Below are 25,989 nucleotides of genomic sequence, written 5' to 3'. Positions count from 1 at the left end.
ATACAGTACTTATTGTAAAACTTTCACTAGGCTTGAAAAATTAAAACAGGGATTACTGAATGAGTCTGGGGTTTCAGACAATTGATCTTTATAGTCTTTTTTGGCTAAGAATAATTTCAAAAATTTAGTGACAGTTTCAGTGGGATAGCACAAATGAAAATATATATTCTTTGGTTCTTGGGAATAATATTCTGAAGCTGTTAGGACTTTTTGATGTGTGGTTCATTAATTCTGATGTTTCTGTGGTTCTGCTTGTGGTCCAGAGGACCTGTCTTTGGAGATAATGGGCTATTAAAATCACCTACTACTAGTGAGTCAGTGTTAATCTATGTTTTTAAAACTAGGGGTTCATTTTTTTTTATGAAATTGATACAACAAAGTTGGGCATAGAAATGTCTTCTTGGTTACAAATTCTCTTAAATGGACTGAAGCGTGTCTTATTATTTCTTCTAATTAGTTTTACTTGGAAGTCTCTTCTGTCAGATATTGAGAGTGATAGACGATTATTTTCTGCAGAGTAATTTTTCCATATTTTTTAAAATGCTAAGGGAGAATCTATCATTAAAGTGAACATGTGTTATGGTGTGTTTGTTTGTAGTAGGTAACAAATAGTCCTATTTTGTTTCTTGATTTGTTTAGTCGGCCTGTATTGTTTAATTGGGGAATTGAAGCTATTAAGAGTTAAAGTTATTATTGAAATGTGTGTTATTTGCAGGCACATCATTGTTAATTTTCAGTGCTGTTGTATTCTTGGTGGTACCTTGTGTTTTCATAATTATGTCTTCATGCTTGCTCTAAAAATATAGACTTTTTGAGATTTTTAAAAATTGTAGATGATAAATAAGTTACATATTTTGCCATTTATATATTTCATTCAGTGCCATATCAAGACTAATTAATCTAACAAGATAAATGAAATGAAAGCCAGTTACTACTTATAACATATTTCCTAATTCTGTTATTTAAAATAAATTAATACATTTTGGCAACATACCTTGCTTTATTTGCTACTCCATAATTCTATTGGGACGCCTGTTGTATCTGAAAAAAAAAAAGAAAGGTCAGATGTTACTTGTAGCCTTTAAGTCAAAGAGTTCTCGCTCAGTGGTAGAAAGTGTGCTTCACAAACACAGACTGTGTCTTCTTTTATCAACAAACATATTTTCAGATCTCAATATAAAGAACCAAAAGACATATCTCCTCATGTAACTGCAAAATAATACAATCAAATAGGGAGTAATCAAAAGTATAGATTGGCACCTAGTCCATGAGACACAGCATCTCAGAGTTAAGCTGGAATGTGAAGCCTAAAACTAAGATTGATCAAAATATGGGCCTAGCCTAGCTAAATGTTGCTAAGAAATCAAGCCAAAACATGTCAAAGATAACTAGACTTTGTGCAGGAATAATCATTTTTTTGATGTTTTTCACTTATCCATCTATGTGTCTATGTGCTTATTAGTGTGTATCTGTGTCTGGGTGAACATGTACACATGCCATGAAGCATTCATGTAGGTCTTTGTCATTTGACAACTTGTGTGACATCTTGTTCTCTTCTTTCACATATAGGCTATGAAAATTGAACCAAGGTCACCAGGCTTTGCAACAAAGGCCTCTACTCACTGATTAGCCCTGTATGTTCAAAAATAATCATTTCTTAAAAATCTACTTACTTGAAGATTTTAAGCAAATTTAAAATATATAAATTCATTTTCATATATTCTATAATGTTCATGATGATGTTTCAAAAATAAAGACACAAGAAACTTTCCAAATTTATAAAATTTCTAATTGTGTTCCCCCACCCCTCCTGGTGTGTGTATTTGTGTGTGTGTGTGTGTGTGTGTGTTTGTGTGTGTGTGGTTGCGTGCACACGTGTGTGCGTGCATGTGTGACACAAATGATGGGGAGGCATTTGCTGCACTCACCAGTGCATTTACTTCTGTGGAGGAAAGCTTACTTCCGCTATCTTTGTCTCTCTTATCCACTTTATATTTTTGAAACAAGGTTTTGTTTGAATCTAGACCTCATAGTTCATTCAATACTAGCTTGACTGGGAACTGCAGGATACCCTGCCCCTTCCCTTTCCCCATTCCTATAATTATAGTCACCAAGGCAAATTTTAAGTAGATGCTAGAATCAAAACACATGTGCTTGCATTGGCATGGAAGCACATTTGGCCAACGGATCTCTTTCCAATCCATTTACTTTTGTACTCTGCTATGTTCAGTGTAGCCTTATTTATAATAGCCAGAAGCTGGAAAGAACCCAGATGTCCCTCAACACAGGAATGGATACAGAGAATGTGGTACATTTACATAATAGAGTACTACTCAGCTATTGAAAACAATGAATGTATGAAATTCTTAGACAAATGGATGTACCTGGAGGTTTCTAAGTGAGGTGAGGTAACCCAATCACAAAAGAACACATGTGATATGCACTCACTGATAAGTGGATATTAGCCCAGAAGCTTAGAATACCCAAGATACAATTTTAAACCACATGAAACTCATGAAGAAGGAAGACTAAAGTGTGGATACTTCGATCCTTCTTAGAAAGGGGAACAAAATATCCATGGTGGGAGTTACAGAGACAAAGTTCTGAGCAGATACTGAAGGACTAGCCATTCAGAGACTGCCCCACCTGGGGATCCATACCATAAACAACCACCAAACCCAGACACTATGGCAGATGCCAAAAAGAGCTTGCTGACAGGAGCCTGATAAAGCTGTTTCCTGAGAGGCTCTGCCAGTGCCTGATAAATACAGAAGTGGATGCTCACAGTCATCCATTGGACAGAGCACAGGGTCCCCAATGAAGGAGCTAGAGAAAGGACCCAAGGAACTGAAAAGGTTTGTAGCTCCATAGGAAGAACAATATGAACTAACCAGTACCCCCAGAGCTTCCTGGGACTAAACCACCAATCAAAGAAAACACGTGGTGGGATTCATGGCCCTAGCTGCATATGTAGCAGAGAATGGCCTAGTCGGTCATCAATAGGAGGAGAGGTCCTTGGTCCTGTGAAGGTTCTATGCCCTAGTATAGGGGAATGCCAGGGTCAGGAAGTGGGAGTGGGTGGGTTGGTGATCAGGGGGTGGGTAAAGGGATAGGGGATTTTTGGAGGGGAAACTAGGAAAGGAGATAACATTTGAAATGTAAATAAAGAAAATATCTAATAGAAAAGAAAGAAAAATGAAAAAGTAGAATATGTATATATAGTTCATATAGAATATGTATATATAGTTCATATACATATATATGAACTACACCAGAACTTTAAAACTGAAAGGATAACCAACCATTTTCAGGCAATCTTCCAGGCCACTTGTCAATGGTTGAGAGCCTGGACGATGCTGTCTGGTTTTCTCTCAGAAGGAGACTTTTTCCAGGTCCTGGAATGCTGTCAAAGCAGCCAGTAGAAGAGCACTCCGTCAAAGGTCCAATTCTTTGTGCATTTACTGCAGAGCTGCTGTGCTGTGTTTCCATGTAAAGCTTTGATCTGTTCTCTGGATTTTCATTACTCCTAAGGAGATTGTAAATAGTAAATTCTAAAGCTGCTACTTTCACTAAAGGTCTATTAATTTGTTTGCATTTTAACAATACTGCCACAAGATTAAATGATGCCCATGGAAATGGCATGTGTTGAAGGTGTATTTGTGTGTGTGTGTCAGTTTATGTAACTCAAGAGATATTGCAAATATGAAGCTAGATTTTTAAAGGAAAGGGGATAGGTACAATGATGTGTACCTTGACAGATAAGATTCTGCTTATCTAGACTGGATATACTTATTTTCTTCATGATGTTATTGGAATATTTAATAAAAAAATATAAAAAGTAACATAAAATACTAGATGTTCACTTTATTGTTTAAAAGTGTTTCTTATTTGAAAATATGTTATACCATCTTATTAAAGATATATATTTTATAAATTATAATGAAACATATAGCAACACGTGAAATTTTGCCCTCTTCAAATCTTTGTAGTAATTTTCTATACCAGAATTTTTGAAACACTGGGTCCCTTGTCCTTATATGGAATTGAGGCCTCATGAGTCTTTTTTTTTTTTCCATGAGAACATATAGAGAGTTAATTGTTGCAAAAGAGAATGAATCTTCTTTTGTGGTTGCTTCAGTTCCATGTAAGTTCTTCATCTTTCTGTGAGTGAGACTTCACCCAAGTTCTTGTAATGTACTCTGGTTCAACTCATTGGCTCACAAAGCTAAGTGTGTGAAATAGTCTTCTCTGTAACATCAGCACCGAAAAACAATATTCATGTCTTCCAAGCAAGAATTCACTCAACCTTCACAGACAAGTTAATAGATTTTTTACAAATATCATCTTTGAAAATATTTGCCTTATCCTATGTTATCCGCATGTTTTAGGTTAGTATCATTCAACATTTGGCACTGGAGAATAACTCATAAAAACGTAAGGGGCGAATGTAATACTTGAGTTGGTAATCAAATGAACCAAAGAAGTATATGACGCATTTACGTCATTACATCAGTCATTACATCATTACCAAAGCAGCAAGGGTGGTTACCAGTCTGTCATTTATACATCTTCACAATTAATAATTTTTAAGTATTTTGTGGTCTAGGTTTTCTTTTATTCCCATATTAATCTTTCCCTGTACCACAATATGCCTGTATGGAAAGTATAGAGACTAAGGATATTTTGTGTCCAGGCTCCCTCTAGTGGTCAAAAGGTTTACTGCACAGAAAAAGTCATTTATCAACTAGTAGGGAAGTAAACCATTGGTTTTAAGCTATGTTATGTAAAAGCCAATTTAACATTCAGTATTTGCATTTGTGAAATATTTACAATAAGATTATGTCAATATCACTGCCTTAATTACAAAGTTTCAAAAATACTCAGATGAAAATATATTTGATTTACTATATGAAAATAAAGAAGAGGAGGGGGATAGGGGGAGGACTCTGTGAGGGAGTACAGGGAGAGGAAACTGTCTGAGATATAAATAAATTAATTAGTTAAAAAGAAAGACAAAAATATTAAAACAAAATATCACATATAATAAGCAGAAAATATTGTAATCTGTAATAGAGTGATCAAAATGAAGTCAATATTATATTATTTCCAAAAATTAATAATATTAATTAACATTAACAATTAACCTTCATAAAAAGCATTTTGCTAACAATTAGGATTTAGAGAACAATTATTGAACCTACTATGCTTTCCACATATACGTTTTTTAACTTACTTGTTTAAGTAATATTGAACTGATTTTCTAATGCTCAATTCTTCATAGTAGAGGTACTTATAGCGTTCCAGTTCTAATACTCGCAATGCTCTGCTAACTTTCAGTTTAGAGAGTGTCAATTTAAGGCTTCTGATTTTGGTTTCCATTGCATTGATTGTTGAAGTTGTATAGCTCTCCTTTAAGAATTCTGAGCATGGTTTACCTGTTGCTTGTGCCTGGAACATTAAAAGCATGCATGTCAAAAAGCAATTACACACAGCTACGGTGGGTGTTTGACGACGGTAGTTTTACGTTGGTCAGATTTCAAATATAACTTAAGAGATGCTAGAATATCAAGTACTCATCAATATTAATTGTATTGCATCAGCACAAAATTTGACTTTCTCAATTCTTAATGAGAGGTACTGGGCTTAAAACCAGATCTTCCCATATGCTAGGGAACCATTGTAGGGCCTGTATTTATAAAAGAAAAAGCTATAGATAGTTCAAACGCTTAGTGGACACTTCCTTTAAGCTCATGGACCTCAAAGATACTGACTGGGAATTATAGAGGAATGAAGGATGGAGGAAGGAACCATAGCTGTGTAGCAGTTGAAATTTAAATTTACTTATCTTATAAGCTAAAAATCTATGAAACACATAAGAACCAACCCTCACTATGTGAAAACATGGGTTGCTAGTTTGTACACTATCCACACATAAATTATCAAAATTTCAGTGCAAATTACTTACACTGAGATCAAATATAGATACCACTGTTAATCTATGTTGTAAAACAGACCTTGGAAGTTAGAATTCAGAAAACACTATACATACACACAAACAGATAGATAATCAGACCCAAATGTGCATTGAACAATAATAGTTTAAGAAGGCTACCAACCTAAGGGAGGATGGGAGAGGTTTGAGGTAGGTGTTGCTATGAGGGGAAGGAGGAATGTAGAAGAGGGAGAGAGTGATATGATTATTTCATTTAAGGTTAGGTTAAAACAAAGACACAGACAAAGGTAATATGACTGAAATAGTCAAGAGAACCTTCTAAAATAGCTTGGAAACAGGATGAGAAAATTATTCAATCACTCAGACCCAGATAATTCCTTAGGTAAAGGAAGAACTAGAGTCTCTATGCATAACAGAAAACCCCAAGAATGATTTTAATATTGAAGGCTAATTCTTCCGCGTGACCTCATAGCCTGAACAGTTCCTTCTTACTTTTCCCTTCAGATCACCTTGTACTGTTTTGTTTGGAGCAATAGAGAAAGTGTGTGAGCAAATAATTGAGCAGGTAAATTGTAAATGCCATCACTTAAAATGGAGTCTCTATATGGAGCGGAATTATATCTGAGGTATATACTCTAGTAGCCATGGCCTAGGTAGGAGGAGAACCTTGTGATGTAAGGTGTTTTAAAGATTTGTATCTGTTCTATGTAAATGTGGGGAAGGCAGGCAATGGTACCTTTCAAGGCCAGAAGAAGGCGTGGGATCTTGTGGAGTCAGAATTACAGGTAGTTTTGAGCTACTCAACATAGGTTCTGAGAACTAGACTCAAAAGACTAGTGAGCATGCTGAACTACTGCAGAATCTTAGGTTTGTAAAAGATCTCAGCATCAGGGCTGGAGCGTTGGTTCAGAGTTAATGAGCTTTATGCTACTCACTGACTTGAAATATCTTTAGTTTTCAACATATTATTTTATGACTAGAGTTTCGGTTATACAAGTTTTGAAGCCTTTAATTCTTGAATTTTCACTAAATAACACCCAAAAGGAGCTTCCTCATATCAAAGGAAATAATCCCAAGAATTAATAAGTGGGGCCATGTAAAATTAAAATACGACAGTAAAACTGGAATTCTGAGGCGATCTATAAAATTGAAAAAATATAAATTGTGTAGAATTGACAAAGATCTCCCTCCCCCATTTTGTGGACTGCCTTAGGGGAAAAAAATGGAAAGGTGAGGATGAAGTCAGATGGCTTTCAACACTAAGTTAAACAATATCCCTATTTCATAGCACTGACCCCTTGAGTTTGGTAGCCATATTGTGGGGATGCTAGGCAACAAAGAGAGTCTCTAGGCTTTGAAGTAGAGCTGCTTTCTCTAATTGAGTTCCAGCTAATAGTTGTCAGCAACGTCTAGGGAAACTAGATCAAAAACAACAAAAAAAGCATAAAAATGTTGGAACTACTGTAGGAGATTTTTATGCCCAGTTCCCTTCAACTGAAATTTCTTAAATGTAAGCAACTTTGTCTCTAGAATATTATTTCTAGTTAGAACATGTGGAAGAATGGAAGATATTATCTGCAGTACTATAACAGAAAATCAGAAGTGTATGCTGGTTGGGAAAGAGCCTAGCACTCACAGTTCCTCAAAAGATTATGTAGTATTATCACATAACTTAACAATCTCACCAATAAGTGCCAAGAAAAAGAAAAAAAATGAGAATGTGTATAATCTTGTGCATATAAGTATCACATTATGCTGTAAGTGAAAACAATATCTAATGGGTCATTAAATAAAATGCATGACATAAGAGAACACTAGCAATAATAAGAAATATAGCAGTAACACCTACTACAAAAGGAATGGACTTTGAAAACATCATGTTAAGTAAAAGAAGCCAATATTTCTATTTGCTTGAGTTGTCGAGAAATAGGTAAGTCTGTAGAGAAAACATAGCTTGATATCTCCCTAAGACTGAGTAGGAGAGGGTTATGTCATGGAGGAAAAGCATGATATTTATTTTGAAAATAAAAATAGTTATAAAATTATGATTAGGACAGAGCTATGAATATATTAAAAAACATTAAATTTTACAATGGAAATATTGCATATAATGGACAGTAATTATATATCAATAAATTGATCTGAAATTGTCTTTAGAGTCATACATTATGTTTATGTACTTGCTTGTCTTTAAAACCTGGTGAGATATCAAGTCACAAGAGAATCAAAGAATAGAGTTTTTAAAAAGTTTTACATTTCCTATTATATCAAGTCTCTCACACTGCTTAAACATATTTATTTATGTGCTAAAAGTATAGAGAGATTTGTACTTTTCTCAATTAGATTAATTTTGGGCCCAAAATTGAACCGTACCATGCATCCTGGCATTGTTGCTGGAGTACTCATTTCAAGTAGGGAGGTTTCAAAATCCCCATGAGAACCACAGTCTCCAATATCCTGTCTATGATCTGTCATCTTAAAGGATTTCCCAATTCTGTTAATATGTAATGAATAAATATATGTTAACAATAACTGCTTAATAACTGCTAACAGAACATCTTTATAATAATATATTTTATCATGAACACTATGTCTGGAAATTGTATACTTCTTATTTAATTGTAGCTAATTTCCCCTCAACGAATTCTAATTAAGAATAATTAGAATTATCTTATGCAAATAATCATATCATATGCAAATAATATAATATGAATTAGTATATTTTGTGTAACAGTTAAGTAACAGGTATTACGGTTTGAAGCAGTATGCACATATATAACATTAAGTCCTCATCATCTATCACCAGAGGTCAGTTCAAAGTATGAAAAGAAAAAATAAAATTATACACAAGTGATACACTAAAAGATACAAATATATATGTAATTACTGACTATGATACTAGTGTTACCATAGTTAATTAAAAGTAACTGAGGAGTGGTGAGAACAACGGGAAGTAGCAGTAGAGTCTGAGCAGGTACTACACCATTATGTGAAGTGAACTGAATCAAGACTGTTCTGTTGACAAAAGTTATTTATCAACAATAAAAGTTTAATTATAGAACTTATTTTAAATCATTTGCACTTTCTGTAAACTATTTAGCAGACCTAGAAAATGGAGTCTTTGAAGAATTCTAATACTCAATATTTACATATTATCCTCTAGGAGTAAATATGACTAAATAAATTGTATGAAACTCTCAAAGAATAAAAGTAATTTAAATATAAAAAGAAAATAGGATTGAATAGTACCTCCTTCCTCCCCCCCCCCCACACACACAAACTTAAGAACAACAGACTTTTAATTTGCAAGAGCAGTGGGGGAGGTTGCTACATGGGAAGGATGTGGAGGGAAGAAAGGGAAGAAGACATGATGTAATTATATTTGAATTTCAAAAAATAATTTTGAACCTCAAAACAAAAATAAAAGTGATGAGATTTGTAAATATTAACATAACAACTCAAGGTAAAACAAAATCATGTAAAATTTAGGAAAGTTATTTTGTCTAGGCAACATTGTTGTTTGTTAGATATGTGCATAAGGATACATTTTCTGAGTGTTCAGGGAATTAATTTTCACCAGGCAACAATGCATGCCTACAGTAGCCTCTGAATCATTCTATACCAAATTAGCAGCATTGCTTTGCTCAAGGTAACTAGTGTTCTTCTTAAAATAGCAACACATTGGAATGTCCAAATATTTAATAACATGTGCACTTTGTGCATATGGAAGATGCCAACAGCAACAGGTTTATCTCCATCATATGTATACCATACACTATAAAAGGAAAGATGCAGAAGAGAAACAAGCTTAATCTAGATAATTATGACATTGTTAGAAGTGACAGAATCTGTGTATGAAAATCTTTGAATCCTGAAGACAATGAAATTCAAAAAGAATGAAAGAGTAGAAAATCATATAAGAAATAAGCTTTTGTGGCACATGAAGTGGAACACCACTGATTCTACATGCCAAAGACAGTGTTATGTCTGCTGTCAAAATCCCTAAAGAATACACGGAATATTTTAATATTTTTCTATTAAAACATTTGGTTACAATGTTGAAATATATTATGTATTCGTAATGTATACTTATATGTAATATGTATATATTCAGCACTTAGGAGGCTGAACCTGAAGGATCACATTTTGAAGCCAGGTTGTCCCTAACATTCAAAACATTGTCTCAAAAATAAGTTTGTTATAAGTTTCTGGAGCACACATTAAAAAACCTGTTATTTTAAATGCTAACAACCAAGTGTAGAGTAAATTTCCATCTAGGCATTGCTAAGATTACAGTTAAACCACTGGACTTGTCTGACACAGTAGGAACTTATTTACCCAGCTCGTTCTTTTCCTACTTCAGCGTCTTCTTTCTTCTGAGTCTCCACACTAAGTTGAACAGATTGTTTTACGTCACTGAGTCCTTTGCTTAGGTCTCTCATGTCATCTTCAGACTATTAAAAACGTGGGATATAGTTTAAAAATTCTAGAGGCTCCTATATCTTCTTTCAAATATTATTATTCAAACGTTTGTGAGGAATGTGGTTAGAGGGGTATAATAAATATAAACTTAATAAAACAAGCAAAGAAGAAAAAACAACTACTTTCTTCAAATATCTCAAATTGACACATATGTACATGCTTTATTTTGTTAAGTTGCTAATTCTTATTTGATAAAAACGCAAGATGATGGTAGTAATCATTAATAAAAAATTAAAGGTAAGTTAATATTTCCCGTGATGTTTACCATGATCGGTGAACAAATGTCTTAGAAGGAATCCACAGGTACTTCTTAAGTCCTAGACTGAGTGTAAGAAAATTATTTCTACATTTATCTGGAAATACTGGCAATACTTAACATTTAGTAGTTTTAAGTAGGTTTTTCTCCAACTTCCATAAATATTTCAGATGAAAGCACTAATATTTCCTCAAACCTCTCTAGGTGAATTATCACCATTTACTAAAAAAGTGTGATGCACCATTTACGTGGATATAAATATTTTTATTAGAATTAAGGGGATATTTTACATTTAACCCATGCTCAACCATTCATAGAAGAATCATGTCCAATCTTTTTATTTTAATATGGTGGTCCTACTTTTAAGATTCCATAGCATTTAGACTCTGACACTTTATTGCTTTTAGAGAAATGGGAAAGCAGGCTAACAAAATGATTTGCAAGTCATTCATTATTACCTGATAATTTATATATTTAATCACTCATGTTGTTTTCTCTTTTTAAGTTGTTTGACTGAAATACTGCCTAAATAACCTAGAGTTTTCTCTTTGAAACTGAGCAATAAAATAAGGTTCAGGTATAATTTGACACAGGTCTTCTCTATTTCTTGGTAACAAAAGATGAAAACATCATGGAAGCTATGCACCAGCATATGGAGAGATGAACCCTTTAATAATAATAATGTGGGCATGCATTTACATTTCACTCACATGAATACTTCCTTATGAAATTTCCCTCGTGTCAAAATATGATAAATCTATAACTAATAGTTCATTCAGTGTCAGTAATCCTTAAATTTTACTCTGTTCACACTGCAAATCATACAGAAAAGATTTCTTACTGTGAATCCAGTCTCACAGTTTAATGGGGAAGCTGTTTTTGTGTGTGCCCAGAGATAGGCAAACATGCTTTCACACACATCTCCAGATAGAAATTCCCAAATGATACCTGTGGTAGATGCTGTTTGATGCTATTTGTACCATTGCTGACATCACCCTCAATCATTCAAGGAAGACATCATAGGTGTCTTAGTTAGGGTTTTACTGCTGTGAACAGACACCATGACCAAGGCAAGTCTTATAAAAAACAACATTTAATTGGGGCTGGCTTACAGGTTCAGAGGTTCAGTCCATTATCATCAAGGTGGGAGCATGGCAGTATCCAGGCAGGCATGGCACAGGAGGAGCTGAGAGTTCTATGTCTTCATCTAAAGGCAGCTAGTGGAAGACTGACTTCCAGGCAACTAGGGTGAGGATATTATACCCACATCCACAGTGACACACCCATTCCAACCAGGTCACACCTATTCCAACAAGGCCACACCTTCAGATGGTGCCACTCCCTGGTCCAAGGATATACAAACCATCACATTCCACTCCCTGGTCCCCATAGACTTGTTCAAAAACATGAGTCTATGGGGGCCACACTTAAACATAGCATAATGCAAAATGCATTTAGTCCAACTTTCAAAGTCCTCATAGTCTATAGCAGTCACAACAATGTTAAAAGTCCAAAGTTAAAGGTCTCTTCTGAGATTCATCCAACTTAATTAACTGTAATCTCCAAAGCAAGGCAGGAAACCAGCTGGGCAAACTCCAAACTCTGCATCTCCATGGCTGATGTCAAAGCAGTCTTCAGATCTCCACTCCTTTTTCATCTTTGTTGACTGCAACAAACTGCTTTCTCCTGGGCTGGTTCCACTCCCTGTTAGTAGCTTTCCTCAGCATGTGTCCCATGGCTCTGGCATCTTTAACATCTTTGAGTCTCCAAGGCAAATTCAGTGTTACAGCTTCTTGTTTCAGTGTCTGGGATTCCACTTGATCTTTTGGACTCCTCCTAAGGGCTGGCATCACTTTTCCAGCTCTGCCCTCTGTAGCACTCTAAGCTCAGGTTGATCCACTCCACTATCGCTGCAGTTCTTGGTGATCACTCCATGGTACTGACATCTCTAATACACTGGGGTATTCCACTCCAACTAGGCTTCACCAATAGCCTCTCATAGGCTCTCTTCAGGGTGCCAAGCCTCAAATCCTTTGCATGACCCCTTCAGTCCTGGGCCATCAACTACAGCTGAGGCTTCACCTTCTCCAATGGCCTTCCCTGGCCTCTCACAGTGCTAAGCCTCAGCTTCTCTCCATTATCCCTTCATTCCTTCATAAGCAGTACCACCTGAGTGACTCTTACACATTACCAAGTCCAGCCGCAGCATGAGGTGCAACCTTGGTTATCTCTGGAACACAGCTTCTTTGTGCTCCCAGAAAACAATTTCCAGAAGATTTCACCTCAGTGATGCTGGTCTCTTCTTAATCACTGCTAATTCCTTAGCTCCAGCTAACCAGCATCAATTTTCCCAGTAGTTCCTTCCATTCTTAACTCTAGAGCCAGAGCCACATGGCTGAAGCTGCCGAGTTCTGCTGCTTACAGGAACTAGAACATGATCCCCTTGTCCTATTACATTATCACTAACTTTATGTTTTCTAAATCCTTCACTGCCTAAGCTTGGCTATCCTGGTTCTTGCTCTGTAGATTGACCTTGAATGCAGAGATCAGCATGCCTGTCTCCTGAGATTAAAGGTGTGTACCACCATGCCTGGATTTAATTTAGCTGGGTAGGATCTTGCCCCAAGGTCCCACTCCCTTAATCTGTTATCTCCTAGAACACAGGAATTTGTTCCATTTCATTTCCTGGTACCCCTTTAATACTCAAACCATATATTTTATATTTTTCCTTTCTAAGCTTGCTATGCTTGTTCAAACTTTTCTTCATAAGACTTAACCAGAGAACAAAGTCTCTGCTGGGCTTTTTTGAAACTTCCTTTGTCAATGCAATTAATCCAAGTCTCTTCACCTTAGCCTCAGGCAAACTTTTCAGACAAGGGCAAAAAATAGCCACATTCTTCACCAAAGTACCACAAAACCAGTCTTTATGCCACATTCTGAAATTCTTCTCCTTTGAAATCTCTTGGGCCAGGTCAACACAGTTCAAATTACTCCCAGCAACTAAGTCTTCCATATTCCTACTAGGATGACCCATTAAGCCCCATTTAAAGCATTCCATTGCTTTCCAAATACAAAGTCCCAAAATCCACATTCTGTCAAATAAAAGCATGGTCAGGCCTATCACAGCAATACCCCACTCCTGGTACCAACTTCTGTCTTAGTTAGGGTTTTACTGCTGTGAATAGACACCATGACCAAGGCAAGTCTTATAAAAAACAACATTTAATTGGGGCGGGCTTACAGGTTCAGAGGTTCAGTCCATTATCATCAAGGTGGGAGCATGGCAGTATCCAGGCAGGCATGGCACAGGAGGAGCTGAGAGTTCTATGTCTTCATCTAAAGGCAGCTAGTGGAAGACTGACTTCCAGGCAACTAGGGTGAGGATCTTATACCCACATCCACAGTGACACACCCATTCCAACCAGGTCACACCTATTCCAAAAAGGCCACACCTTCAGATGGTGCCACTCCCTGGTCCAAGGATATACAAACCATCACAATAGGCATAAGTGAATTTCATTTGGAAAACTAAAATATTTTCTAGGACTACAATCTACAATTATTATAATTGCAATAATCACTTCAGCAATAAACATACTTAAATTGATGTAAGTTAAATGACAAAGGAATTTTCTTTTTTTAAGATAATGAAATACTTTAAGTATTTTTATATTTTTGTCTTTTTGGTTTGTTTAATGCATGGTAAGAGTTTCTTTCAGTTAGTTGCCCTTTCAACTTAAACATCCATTGGTATTTAAGTGTCATTCACTCACTTAGGATTTCATGAAATAAACCTGGGGATGGGTAGAAACCCTTAAAAGTCCTGTCATATAGAGCCAAGGCACAATGCGCAGAAGCTTTGCCTGTCCGCATACATCCATACCTGTATTCAGATGCTAAAATATCCTGTGACAAAATGTAACTGTTTGGTCATATTTACTCAATCAAGGTAAATTTCTCCCTTGTGAAAATAACAGTTTGAGAACTACCATAAAAATTTCAAATTTTCCTGTCCTGATTCACTGCTTTTCTGTCTCTCAATAGAAAAACGGGCTTCTGGCGGATTAACAACAAACATAACAAAACAGAATAGGAAATAAGTAAAAACCAGCATGTCAAAGTCGGACAGGCTAAGCCAAGGGAAAAGAAAATAGAAGAGCCTCTCGATAAGGCACAAGAATCAGGACCCATTCATCTACAGAATCACAAGTCCCATAAAATTGCTAAACTGAAAACGGTAGTATATGTCTGCAAAAGGCCTGGCGCAGCAGACCACTGTAGGCCCCCTGTGTATTGTGGAGGAACAGGGAAAAATACAGGGAGAGAAAACTATATTCAAATTACACAAGAGAAAAGCATCAATGTTTAAAAAATGGAAAAATAAAATTCAACAAAAATGCAAAATGTTTCCCTAATAATACATATTAAGAACCTTAACTTTCATGCATAAGTCAAATAAGTATATTGTATATCAACTTTAAAATAAGAATTATATCACCAGTAGGAACCTCAAAGGAAACTATATTACTCAAACACACCGTCCATGGGTAGTGCTCCATGCAGACATGAGTTGATTCTGTGCTGGAAGAAGGCAACACCAAGTTTTCCCCAGGGAGGAAGTCCTTGCTTTCCAGTTTCTCAGTTTTTTCCACACAAGAACACTCATGAACAAGACTTGTATTCAGGGTTTTTGATGCAGAAATGTTTTGCTGAAATTTCATGTGAAGTTCTGTATGGGATTGTTCCCGACTCTCATTAGTACTGGTGAGAACAAAGAGATAAATATTGAGTAGTAATCTGAAAAAAAAATCATAAACAACCAAATGTAGCATCCCCTGCCCCCATCCAGCTAAGCCCACCAAATCTGCACCTGAGGCTCACCCTGCAGTAACACTTAAACTGTGCTTTTTGGCCTTCTAATTTTCTTTTTTTTTTAATTTTTAATATTTTTATTACATATTTTCCCCAATTATATTTCCAATGCTATCCCAAAAGTCCCCCATAGCGCCCCCCACTTCCCTACCCACCCATTCCCATTCTTTTGGCACTGGCATTCCCCTATATTGGGGCATATAAAGTTTGCAAGTCCAATGGGCCTCTCTTTCCAGTGATGGCCGAATAGGCCATCTTTCAATACATATGCAGCTAGAGACAAGAGCTCCGGGGTACTGGTTAGTTCATAATGTTGTTCCAACTATAGGGTTGCAGATCCCTTTAGCTCCTTGGGTACTTTCTCTAGCTTCTCCATTGGGAGCCCTGTGATACATCCAATAGCTGACTGTGAGCATCCACTCTGTGTTTGCTAGGCCCCTGCATAGTCTCACAAGAGACAGCTATCTTTGGGTCCTTTCAGCAAAATCTTGCTAGTGTATGCAATAGTGTCCGCGTTTAGAAGCTGATTATGGGATGGATCTCTGGATACGGCAGTCTCTAGATGGTCCATCCTTTCATCACAGCTCCAAGCTTTGTCTCTGTAACTCCTTCCATGGGTGTTTTGTTCCCAATTCTAAGAAGGGGCACAGTGTCCACATTTTGGTCTTCATTCTTCTTGAGTTTCATGCATTTAGCAAATTGTATCTTATATCTTGGATATCCTAAGTTTTGGGCTAATATCCACTTATCAGTGAATACATATTGTGTGAGTTCCTTTGTGATTGTGTTACCTCACTCAAGATGATGCCCTCCAGGTCCATCCATTTGGCTAGGAATTTCATCAATTCATTCTTTTTAATAGCTGAGTAGTACTCCATTGTGTAAATGTACCATAATTTCTGTATCCATTCCTCTGTTGAGGGACATCTGGGTTCTTTCCAGCTTCTGGCTATTATAAATAGGGCTGCTATGAACATAGTGGAGCATGTGTCCTTCTTACCGGTTGGGACATCTTCTGGATATATGCCCAGGAGAGGTATTGCTGGATCCTCCGGTAGTACTATGTCCAATTTTCTGAGGAACCGCCAGACTGATTTCCAGAGTGGTTGTACAAGCTTGCAATCCCACCAACAATGGAGGAGTGTTCCTCTTTCTCCACATCCTCGCCAGCATCTGCTGTCACCTGAATTTTTGATCTTAGCCATTCTGACTGGTGTGAGGTGGAATCTCAGGGTTGTTTTGATTTGCATTTCCCTGATGATTAAGGATGTTGAACATTTTTTCAGGTGCTTCTCTGCCATTTGGTATTCTTCAGGTGAGAATTCTTTGTTCAGTTCTGAGCCCCATTTTTTAATGGGGCTATTTGACTTTCTGGAGTCCACCTTCTTGAGTTCCTTATATATATTGGATATTAGTCCCCTATCTGATTTAGGATAGGTAAAGATCCTTTCCCAATCTGTTGGTGGTTTTTTTGTCTTATTGATGGTGTCTTTTGCCTTGCAGAAGCTTTGCAGTTTCATGAGGTCCCACTTGTCAATTCTCGATCTTACAGCACAAGCCATTGCTGTTCTATTCAAGAATTTTTCCCCTGTGCCCATATCGTCAAGGCTTTTCCCCACTTTCTCCTCTATAAGTTTCAGTGTCTCTGGTTTTATGTGAAGTTCCTTGATCCACTTAGACTTGACCTTAGTACAAGGAGATAGGAATGGATCGATTCGCATTCTTCTACATGAAAACAACCAGTTGTGCCAGCACCATTTGTTGAAAATGCTGTATTTCTTCCACTGGATGGTTTTAGCTCCCTTGTCGAAGATCAAGTGACCGTAGGTGTGTGGGTTCATATCTGGGTCTTCAATTCTATTCCATTGGTCTATTTGTCTGTCACTATACCAGTACCACGCCGTTTTTATCACAATTGCTCTGTAGTAAAGCTTTAGGTCCGGCATGGTGATTCCACCAGAGGTTCTTTTATCCTTGAGAAGAGTTTTTGCTATCCTAGGTTTTTTGTTATTCCAGATGAATTTGCAGATTGCACTTTCTAATTCGTTGAAGAATTGATTTGGAATTTTGATGGGGATTGCATTGAATCTGTAGATTGCTTTTGGCAAGATAGCCATTTTTAAAATGTTGATCCTGCCAATCCATGAGCATGGGAGATCTTTCCATCTTCTGAGATCTTCTAGAATTTCTTTCTTCAGAGACTTGAAGTTTTTATTATACAGATCTTTCACTTCCTTAGTTAGAGTCATGCCAAGATATTTTATATTATTTGTGACTATTGAGAAGGGTGTTGTTTCCCTAATTTCTTTCTCAGCCTGTTTATTCTTTGTGTAGAGAAAGGCCATTGATTTGTTTGAGTTAATTTTATATCCAGCTACTTCACCGAAGCTGTTTATCAGGCTTAGGAGTTCTCTGGTGGAATTTTTAGGGTCACTTATATATACTATCATATCCTCTGCTAAAAGTGATATTTTGACTTCATCTTTTCCAATTTGTATCCCTTTGATCTCCTTTTGTTGTCGAATTGCTCTGGCTAGGACTTCAAGTACTATGTTGAATAGATATGGAGAAAGTGGACAGCCTTGTCTAGTCCTGATTTTAGAGGGATTGCTTCAAGCTTCTCACCATTTACTTTGATGTTATCTACTGGTTTGCTGTAGATTGCTTTTATCATGTTTAGGTATGGGCCTTGAATTCCTGATCTTTCCAAGACTTTTATCATGAATGGGTGTTGGATCTTGTCAAATGCTTTTTCCGCATCTAATGAGATGACCATGTGGTTTTTGTCTTTGAGTTTGTTTATATACTGGATTACGTTGATGGATTTCCGTATATTGAACCATCCCTGCATCCCTGGGATGAAACCTACTTGGTCAGGATGGATGATTGTTTTGATGTGTTCTTGGATTCGAACTTTATTGAGGATTTTTGCATCAATATTCATAAGGGATATTGGTCTAAAATTTTCTATCTTTGTTGGGTCTTTTTGTGGTTTAGGTATCAGAGTAATTGTGGCTTCATAGAATGAGTTGGGTAGAGTACCTTCTGTTTCTATTTTGTGGAATAGTTTGTGAAGAACTGGGATTAGATCTTCTTTGAAGGTCTGATAGAACTCTGCACTAAACCCATCTGGTCCTGGGCTTTTTTTGGTTGGGAGACTATTAATGACTGCTTCTATTTCTTTGGGGGATATAGGGCTGTTTAGATCATTAACCTGATCTTGGTTCAACTTTGGTACCTGGTATCTGTCTAGGAACTTCTCCATTTCATCCAGGTTCTCCAGTTTTGTTGAGTATAGCCTTTGGTAGAAGGATCTGATGGTGTTTTGGATGTCTTCAGGATCTGTTGTTATGTCTCCTTTTTCATTTCTTATTTTGTTAATTAGATAGCTTTCCCTGTGACCTCTAGTGAGTCTGGCTAAGGGTTTATCTATCTTGTTGATTTTCTCAAAGAACCAGCTCCTTGATTGGTTGATTCTTTGAATAGTTCTTCTTGTTTCCACTTGATTGATTTTGCCCCTGAGTTTGATTATTTCCTGCCGTCTACTCCTTTTGGGTGAATTTGCTTCCTTTTGTTCTAGTGCTTTTAGGTGTGTTGTCAAGCTGCTAATGTGTGCTCTTTCTAGTTTCTTTTTGGAGGCACTCAGAGCTATGAGTTTTCCTCTTAGAAATGTTTTCATTGCGTCCAATAAGTTTGGGTATGTTGTGGCTTCATTTTTATTGAACTCTAAAAAGTCTTTAATTTCTTTCTTTATTCCTTCCTTGACCAAGGTATCATTGAGAAGAGTGTTGTTCAGTTTCCACGTGAAGGTTGGCTTTCTATTATTTATTTTGTTATTGAAGATCAGCCTTAGTCCATGGTGATCTGATAGGATGCATGGAACAATTTCAATATTTTTGTATCTGTTGAGTCCTGTTTTGTGCCCAATTACGTGGTCAATTTTGGAGAAGGTACCATGAGGTGCTGAGAAGAAGGTATATCCTTTTGTTTTAGGGTAAAATGTTCTGTAGATATCTGCCAGATCCATTTGATCCATAACTTCTGTTAGTTTCACTGTGTCCCTGTTTAGTTTCTGTTTCCTTGATCTGTCCATTGGTGAAAGTGGTGTGTTGAAGTCTCCCACTATTATTGTATGAGGTGCAATGTGTGCTTTGAGATTTACTAAAGTTTCTTTAATGAGTGAGGCTGCCTTTGTATTTGGAGCATAGATATTCAGGATTGATAGTTCCTCTTGGAGGATTTTACCTTTGATGAGTATGAAGTGTCCCTCCCTGTCTTTTTTGATGACTTTGGGTTGGAAGTCAATCTTATCAGATATTAGAATGGCTACTCCAGCTTGTTTCTTCATACCATTTGCTTGGAAAATTATTTTCCAGCCTTTCATTCTGAGGTAGTGTCTATCTTTTTCTCTGAGATGAGTTTCCTGTAAGCAGCAAAATGTTGGGTCTTGTTTGTGTAGCCAGTTTGTTAGTCTATGTCTTTTTATCGGGGAGTTGAGACCATTGATATTAAGAGATATTAAGGAAAAGTAATTGTTGTTTCCTGTTATTTTTGTTGTTAAAGTTGGCATTCTGTTCTTGTGGCTGTCTTCTTTTAGGTTTGTTGAGGGATTACCTTCTTGTTGTTTCTAGGGCGTGGTTCCTGTCCTTGTATTGGTTTTTTCCTGTTATTATCCTTTGAAGGGCTGGATTCGTGGAGAGATAATGTGTGAATTTGGTTTTGTCGTGGAATAGTTTGGTTTCTCCATCTATGTGAATTGAGAGTTTGGCTGGGTATAGTAGCCTGGGCTGGAATTTGTGTTCTTTTAGTGTCTGTATAACATCTGTCCAGGATCTTCTGGCTTTCATAGTCTCTGGTGAAAAATCTGGTGTAATTCTGATAGGCTTGCCTTTATATGTTACTTGGCCTTTTTCTCTTACTGCTTTTAGTATTCTATCTTTATTTAGTGCATTTGTTGTTCTGATTATTATGTGTCGGGAGGTATTTCTTTTCTGGTCCAGCCTATTTGGAGTTCTGTAGGCTTCTTGTATGTTCATGGGCATCTCTTTCTTTAGATTTGGGAAATTTTCTTCTATAATTTTGTTGAAGATGTTTACTGGTCCTTTGAGTTGAAAATCTTCATTCTCATCCACTCCTATTATCCGTAGGTTTGGTCTTCTCATTGTGTCTTGTATTTCCTGGATGTTTTGAGTTAGGATCTTTTTGCATTTTCCATTTTCCTTGATTGTTGTGCCGATGTTCTCTATGCAATCTTCTGCACCTGAGATTCTCTCTTCCATCTCTTGTATTCTGTTGCTGATGCTCGCATCTATGGTCCCAGATTTCTTTCCTAGGGTTTCTATCTCCAGTGTTGCCTCATTTTGGGTTTTCTTTATTGTGTCTACTTCCCTTTTTAGGTCTAGTATGGTTTTGTTCATTTCCATCATCTGATTGGATGTGTTTTCCTGTTTCTCTTTAAGGACTTCTACCAGTTTGGTTGTGTTTTCCTGTTTTTCTTTAAGGACTTGTAACTCTTTAGCCATGTTCTCCTGTAGTTCTTTAAAGTCCTTCTTGATGTCCTCTATCATCATCATGAGATATGCTTTTAAATCCAGGTCTAGCTTTTCAGGTGTGTTGGGGTGCCCTGGACTGGGCGAAGTGGGAGTGCTGGGTCCTGATGATGGTGAGTGGTCTTGGTTTCTGTTAGTAAGATTCTTAGGTTTACCTCTCGCCATCTGGTAATCTCTGGAGTTGTTATAGTTGTCTCTGTTCAGAGGTTGTTCTTCTGGTGATTCTGAATGTCGTCTGCCAGCAGACCAGGGAGACAGGCTCTCTCCTCTGAGTTTCAGTGGTTAGAGCACTCCCTGCTGACAAGCTTTCCTCTTAAAAGGAAGGTGTACAGATATCTGGCGTTTGGACCTTCTCCTGGCCGAAGAAGGAGGCCGAAAACAGGACCTTTCCCAGATGCTGTGTTGCTTTGGCAGGTCACAGAAGCTGTCAGCTTCTGTGGTGCACACTCTCAGCTGTGCAGACTACGTTCCTAAGTTCAGAGGAGTCCTGGATCCAAGATGTGCTCCCTGCTCCTGAGGCAGAGGGCTCCTGTGCAGGGCAGAATACAGTCTTCCAGCTGGGAGGGTGCCGGATGTCTGCAGCCCCAAAAGGGTGCTGCCTCAGCGGCTCTGTGGCTCCCGCCTGTCCCAGAAGCTGTCTGCCTCTGTGGTCCTTACTCTCACCTCTGCAGACTAAGTTCGGAGGAGCCCCGGAGCCAAGATGGCGCTCCCTGCAGGGTGGATCACTGTACTCCGGCTGGGAGGGTGCTGGATGTCTGCAGCCCCAAAAGGGTGCTGCCTAGGCGACTCTGTGGCTCCCGCCTGTCCCAGAAGCTGTCTGCCTCTGTGGTCCTTACTCTCACCTCTGCAGACTAAGTTCGGCGGAGTCCCGGAGCCAAGATGGCGCTCCCTGCAGGGCAGATCACTGTCCTCCGGCTGGGAGGGTGCCGGATATCTGCAGTCCCAAAAGGGTGCTGCCTCAGCGGCTCTGTGGCTCCCGCCTGTCCCAGAAGCTGTCTGCCTCTGTGGTCCTCACTCTCACCTCTGCAGACTAAGTTCGGCGGAGCCCCTGAGCCAAGATGGCGCTCCCTGCAGGGTGGATCACTGTCCTCTGGCTGGGAGGGTGCTGGATATCTGCAGCCCCAAAAGGGTGCTGCCTCAGCGACTCTGTGGCTCCCGCCTGTCCCAGAAGCTGTCTGCCTCTGTGGTCCTCACTCTCACCTCTGCAGACTAAGTTCAGTGGAGTCCCGGAGCCAAGATGGCACTCCCTGCAGGGCAGATCACTGTCCTCCGGCTGCGGCCTTCTAATTTTCTTGCTTCTTTATTTAAATGCTTATTTTCTCTCTAGCATTCATGATATATGTCCAAAAAAATCTTTCAACTTGTTTAAGATTTCCTTTAAGGTTCAAAAGTCATCTAATCTACTACCACAGGTCAAATCAACTGGGCTGCTTACCATCATCCAATCCTTAATTAACAACCAGTTTCCTTTTACAGACAAACTGTTATTGCCTACCCCAGATACACAATTAACATGATATTTTCTTCCTCAGCCATCTAGAGCAGACCGTGATGTGCTCCTAAACAAACCATTGCAGGCTTAATGTTTGCTATCCACCCTATGCAGACATACCCTGCTGGGGTTCTGCTCCTCTGTTACAATTATTCTACAGGCCTATCTCCACACGATGCTTGCTGCCACAGATCCAACTGAGACAGTGCCATCTCCTGAGCTCTATAGACAACAAAGTTGCCTTCCTCCAAAAACCTCATCTGACTGAAGACTCACGAAACAGGAGCTGAGAGCCAGGGACATGCACTGAACCCCACAGAAGACAGACTTGGGATCTTCCAGCTACAGATAAACTCTCTTGCCAAAGCCAAATGGCTGCTAAATTTGGGGGGGGGGGAGTTACATGATAGTAAGGAAAACACAATGCCTATCTAGATCAAATTGCACTACCCATAGAACAATTAATTGATTGTATAACCTCTAACCCTCCCATCCTTTACCCTTAACTCTCCTTACTACTCTGGCTTAGTTGTGCTGCTCCTCTAGCCTATACGTTTTCTTCTGATACTTCTGACAGGCAGCATAGGACCAGAGAGGATAAATAACAAGGAGCACTCAGGGGGAGACACAAGGACCTCTCTGGCAAGGGGACATAAAGTTTCATGGGTGTACTGGGAATGGGTAGGGATAGAAACAAGGAGGGTTTTCTTTTTTCCGTTCTAAGTACATAGGCACGTAAACATTCTATAGTCCAGTTTTGTTACAAAAGGTTCATTAATGGTAATAACACTAACTGTGGTTATACACTAAGATAAGAAAGATAAGAATGGGGAAAAGTTAATTAATCAGGTTCCAAGAAAACAAACAGCACTTATCCCCTGGGGTTTCAGTTGTACTCACTCCCTAATCAGACAAAATTATTATTATTATTATTATTATTATTATTATTATTATTATTATTATTATTGGTTTTTTGAGACAGTGTTTCTCTGTGTAGCCTTGGCTGTCCTGGAACTCACTTTGTAGACCAGGCTGGCCTCAAAGTCAGAAATTTGCCTGCCTCTGCCTTCCAAGTGCTGGGATTAAAGGTATATGCCACCACACCCAGCGACAACTTTTTTAAAATTATGTTTTTGGTTTTTTTTTTTTTTTTAATTAAGATATAATGGCGAAGAATGGTGCACATGACTTTAAACCCAGTAAAGTGGAAGTGAATGCAAGCAGATCTTGGTGAGTTTTTTGAAGCCAATCTTGTCTATAGTAAGTTCCAAAACAGCTTGAGCTTCAGAGTGAGACCCTGTCTCAAATCATTACAGAAACTCAATTAAAGTTTAATTATATCACTCCCACACTTCCTTGTTCTCTCCCTAGTATTTCCAAAGCCCAAGCCTAGCACACTTTCTTATTGACTTCTTTTTACACAAACACACATACACAGAGGTATGCACACATAAGCACACAAACACACACAGACACATATATGCATACATATATGAATATAACATTATTGAAAGTGCTGGACAGAAGCCTGAGTGAGTGAATCCCTAACCCTAATCCTAGCCCTAGCCCTAGCCCTAGCTCTAACGATAGCTCTAACTGTAAATTGTTGGCATGAGTATAGCCATGTCAAAGATGCCCATATCCTAGTTCCATGGGAGACTTACAGGGATAGAGGCACTTTCTGAATGATAGCTGCACTTTCTATACTAGAAAGAATGGAAAGTACGTGCAAAGAGTAGAAACTTCACCTTTCTCCCTTTCTTGCATGCTAAGCTTGAGGTTGCAAGTGTACAGAGAGGAAAGAATGCACTTTCTACCCCAGTGCTGCACATAATTAACACACTGAAGGTCAGCCTTGTGGCAGTAGGAGGTAGTGCTACATCTGAGGGCATACACTCCATCTACCCAGCTTTTCAATACACGTGTCCATGCACTGTTCTCTATTTTCTAGCTGCCTGGGTCAGTTTTTCAAATACAAGCCAAGCAGGTCTCAGTACAACCTGCTGATTCCATTCTGTGTATGTGTCTTGTTTCTTTATGTTGAAGGGCAATTTTATACCTGTATGGCTGCATCTAATTGGAAACATTTAAAAATATGTGGTTGAAATCTGTATGATCATGTTAACTATATGAGAATGCTAATGAGGAAAAAGCCAAGCATCACTAAAATGAGGAAAGTTAAAAAAAATATGCATGGAATCTTACAATGTAACATTCCAAAAACATATTTTCCAGATAGCTTTTGTGTCCCACAAATCTCAGAGTCATATTCCATACAATTTAGGATTATCAATGAATGAAGGAGCTAATTGTATCTTCTGTGACATTTGCTTTCACTCACCTGTTTAGTTCATGTAATAAGAAGTTTTTATTTCTTAGTTCTTCTAGATAGAATCGCTTATACTTTTCCAGTTCTTTTTTGCTGAACTCTTTGGAGATTTTCACACTGGAGACTTTAGACTTCAGGCTTTTGATTAAGTTTCCCATCTCTGTTATTACTGTAGTGTTGTTATTCCACGTGTCCTGATTTTCTTGAGCAGCTGTCTCCGTCTACAGAAAATTGAAATTTATACTTAGAGAACATTTAATTCCAAGAATTGTAGTCAAGAATTCTAGTGTATTTGATATGTTTCCTTTCACATTTGATTCCTTCCGTAACGAGGGAATGATTCTGACAGCATTTTTAGGTGAAAAAAAAATACGTCACTGTTTGAAATATTTACCACCCCTGTAAGCAGCATTAAATTTACATTGTAAAAACTAATCAATCATTTATGTAGTACTGAGCCCTCACCTTGGCTGGCACCTTGCTAGGAATACACACTACACCCTAGCTACATTATCACTCTCATCCAGTTCTTCCAACAGAATTAGTTAATTCAAAGAGAAGTGGGTAATTGCTCAGTGAGTCAGATTTCTCCACAGGGAGTGTCAAACCCATGCACATCCTGGCAGCTAAGGGTTAGAGTTGGGGTCATGCCCCGCCATCCCATCGGTGTTCGCAGGAGGGTCCTCTGTATTAAGGGTGGGTTTCTTGGCTCATTGACCCAATGCTGAGCCTCAGGTAGTTGTATCCCTGTGGTAGATTTATTGCCAGCCTGGTTGTACATGTTTCCCTATAGTCAAAATACATAATACGTTTCCAGAAAATTGGACAATCTGCAATGCCAAAAGGGTATGCATCTACATTACCAATTGTATACAATAAGGCTTTAGTTAAAATTAAATGTAAAATAATTCTAAATGGATGCATGTAGCTAAGAGACAATGGTGGCAAAAGTAACAAGGAAAGGATCAAGTGTAGGAATTATGAGATAGACCTGATTAAAACACATTGTATGCATGCACACAATTATTAAACAGTAAAATCTATATCCAGTGAGAC

At 38.0% G+C, this 25,989-nt stretch overlaps 1 protein-coding gene across 1 annotated transcript in view; it reads right to left on the bottom strand.

The window, feature by feature from the left end:
• The window catches only part of LOC110306817 (uncharacterized), a 176,441-nt gene that overhangs the window by 2,191 nt on the left and 148,261 nt on the right, over window positions 1–25,989 (bottom strand). The window contains 9 exon segments of the mRNA XM_085834585.1: window positions 995–1,041; window positions 3,303–3,352; window positions 3,354–3,387; window positions 3,390–3,526; window positions 5,234–5,448; window positions 8,327–8,447; window positions 10,292–10,407; window positions 15,230–15,452; window positions 24,946–25,154. Of these exon segments, the coding sequence (XP_085690711.1) occupies window positions 1,001–1,041; window positions 3,303–3,352; window positions 3,354–3,387; window positions 3,390–3,526; window positions 5,234–5,448; window positions 8,327–8,447; window positions 10,292–10,407; window positions 15,230–15,452; window positions 24,946–25,154 (1,146 nt within the window). The 3' untranslated portion in view covers window positions 995–1,000.

Source organism: Mus caroli, unplaced genomic scaffold (assembly GCF_978045245.1).
Source record: "Mus caroli unplaced genomic scaffold, Mus_caroli_1 scaffold_2, whole genome shotgun sequence".
Classification (NCBI taxonomy): domain Eukaryota; kingdom Metazoa; phylum Chordata; class Mammalia; order Rodentia; family Muridae; genus Mus; species Mus caroli.
The sequence above is the reverse complement of the archived record's forward strand: the minus strand, read 5'-3'. Positions and strand labels throughout refer to the sequence as shown.